The sequence below is a fragment of the Penaeus monodon genome, chromosome 34 (genome assembly GCF_015228065.2).
Source record: "Penaeus monodon isolate SGIC_2016 chromosome 34, NSTDA_Pmon_1, whole genome shotgun sequence".
NCBI lineage: Eukaryota > Metazoa > Arthropoda > Malacostraca > Decapoda > Penaeidae > Penaeus > Penaeus monodon.
In genome coordinates this window covers 20,404,912-20,405,719 of record NC_051419.1, presented here as the reverse complement: position 1 = coordinate 20,405,719, position 808 = coordinate 20,404,912, and the positions used below count along the sequence as shown (strand labels likewise).

The following is an 808-nucleotide window of genomic DNA, read 5'->3' as shown; positions in this document are numbered from 1 at the left end:
ATTGATTTCCACAAATACTTCTTCCTTTTACTCTTTTGTACTTTTTGAACGACCTATAAAAATGACACGAATCGTCTCTCTCACCTCATGCAATTATTGCTAAACTTGTTATAGGACGACAGAGTCATGATGCTCCCGAACGACACTCCGGCCGAGATGAAGATCTGGGTCGCAGCATCACTCCACACCTCCACCTCCTTCAAGCGGGATAGGTCGGGCTTCAGGAAGTAGAACTCGATGCCCGTGTAAGCGCCTTCGAGAGTGACCCCTGTGGTAGGAGTGGAGAATTATATATTCTTTTTTCATGTTTTGATAAGAGATTGCAAGAATGCAAGAGAATGAAGCCCATTCAAAGTCTGAATGGTATATTAATCTTCAGTCAAAAAGAGTCGATTTGATAAAAGATAAATATTGAAACTCTTTTACTCAAAGCAGTAAAACTGAAGGCCAACGCAGAATATGACTTAATTAAAGGAAAGAAAAGTTAATATACACTTAGGATTGTGGCGATCTTAAAAAATATGGTAATTATGTCATGAAAATATGAGATTTGAAGATACCATTGAACAACTAAAATCCGAAGATGATGTTGAAAATATGGAATTTGAAGACGACCGTAAAAAAGTAAAAATAGAAAGAAACAGAAATGACATTTCCCCACAGCCTGTCCCTTCCTACTTGAATATAATTATCAGTCCTTCAAGTTTCTCGAACTATTCCAAAGCACCAGGCAGAAAAAAACAGGTTGGCATCTATTATACTATTATACATCCAAACATCTAACGAAGATCGTGTCATTGGAATGGTT

The 808-nt window shown here is 37.4% G+C and overlaps 1 protein-coding gene across 1 annotated transcript in view; it reads right to left on the bottom strand.

Moving 5' to 3' along the window:
• LOC119594637 (sodium- and chloride-dependent glycine transporter 2-like) overlaps window positions 1–301 on the bottom strand; it is a gene marked incomplete in the record, with an annotated part of 4,588 nt that extends 4,287 nt beyond the window's left edge. The window contains 1 exon segment of the mRNA XM_037943687.1: window positions 85–301. Coding sequence (XP_037799615.1) covers window positions 85–128 — 44 coding nt within the window.
• Window positions 302–808: the final 507 nt, after the last annotated feature.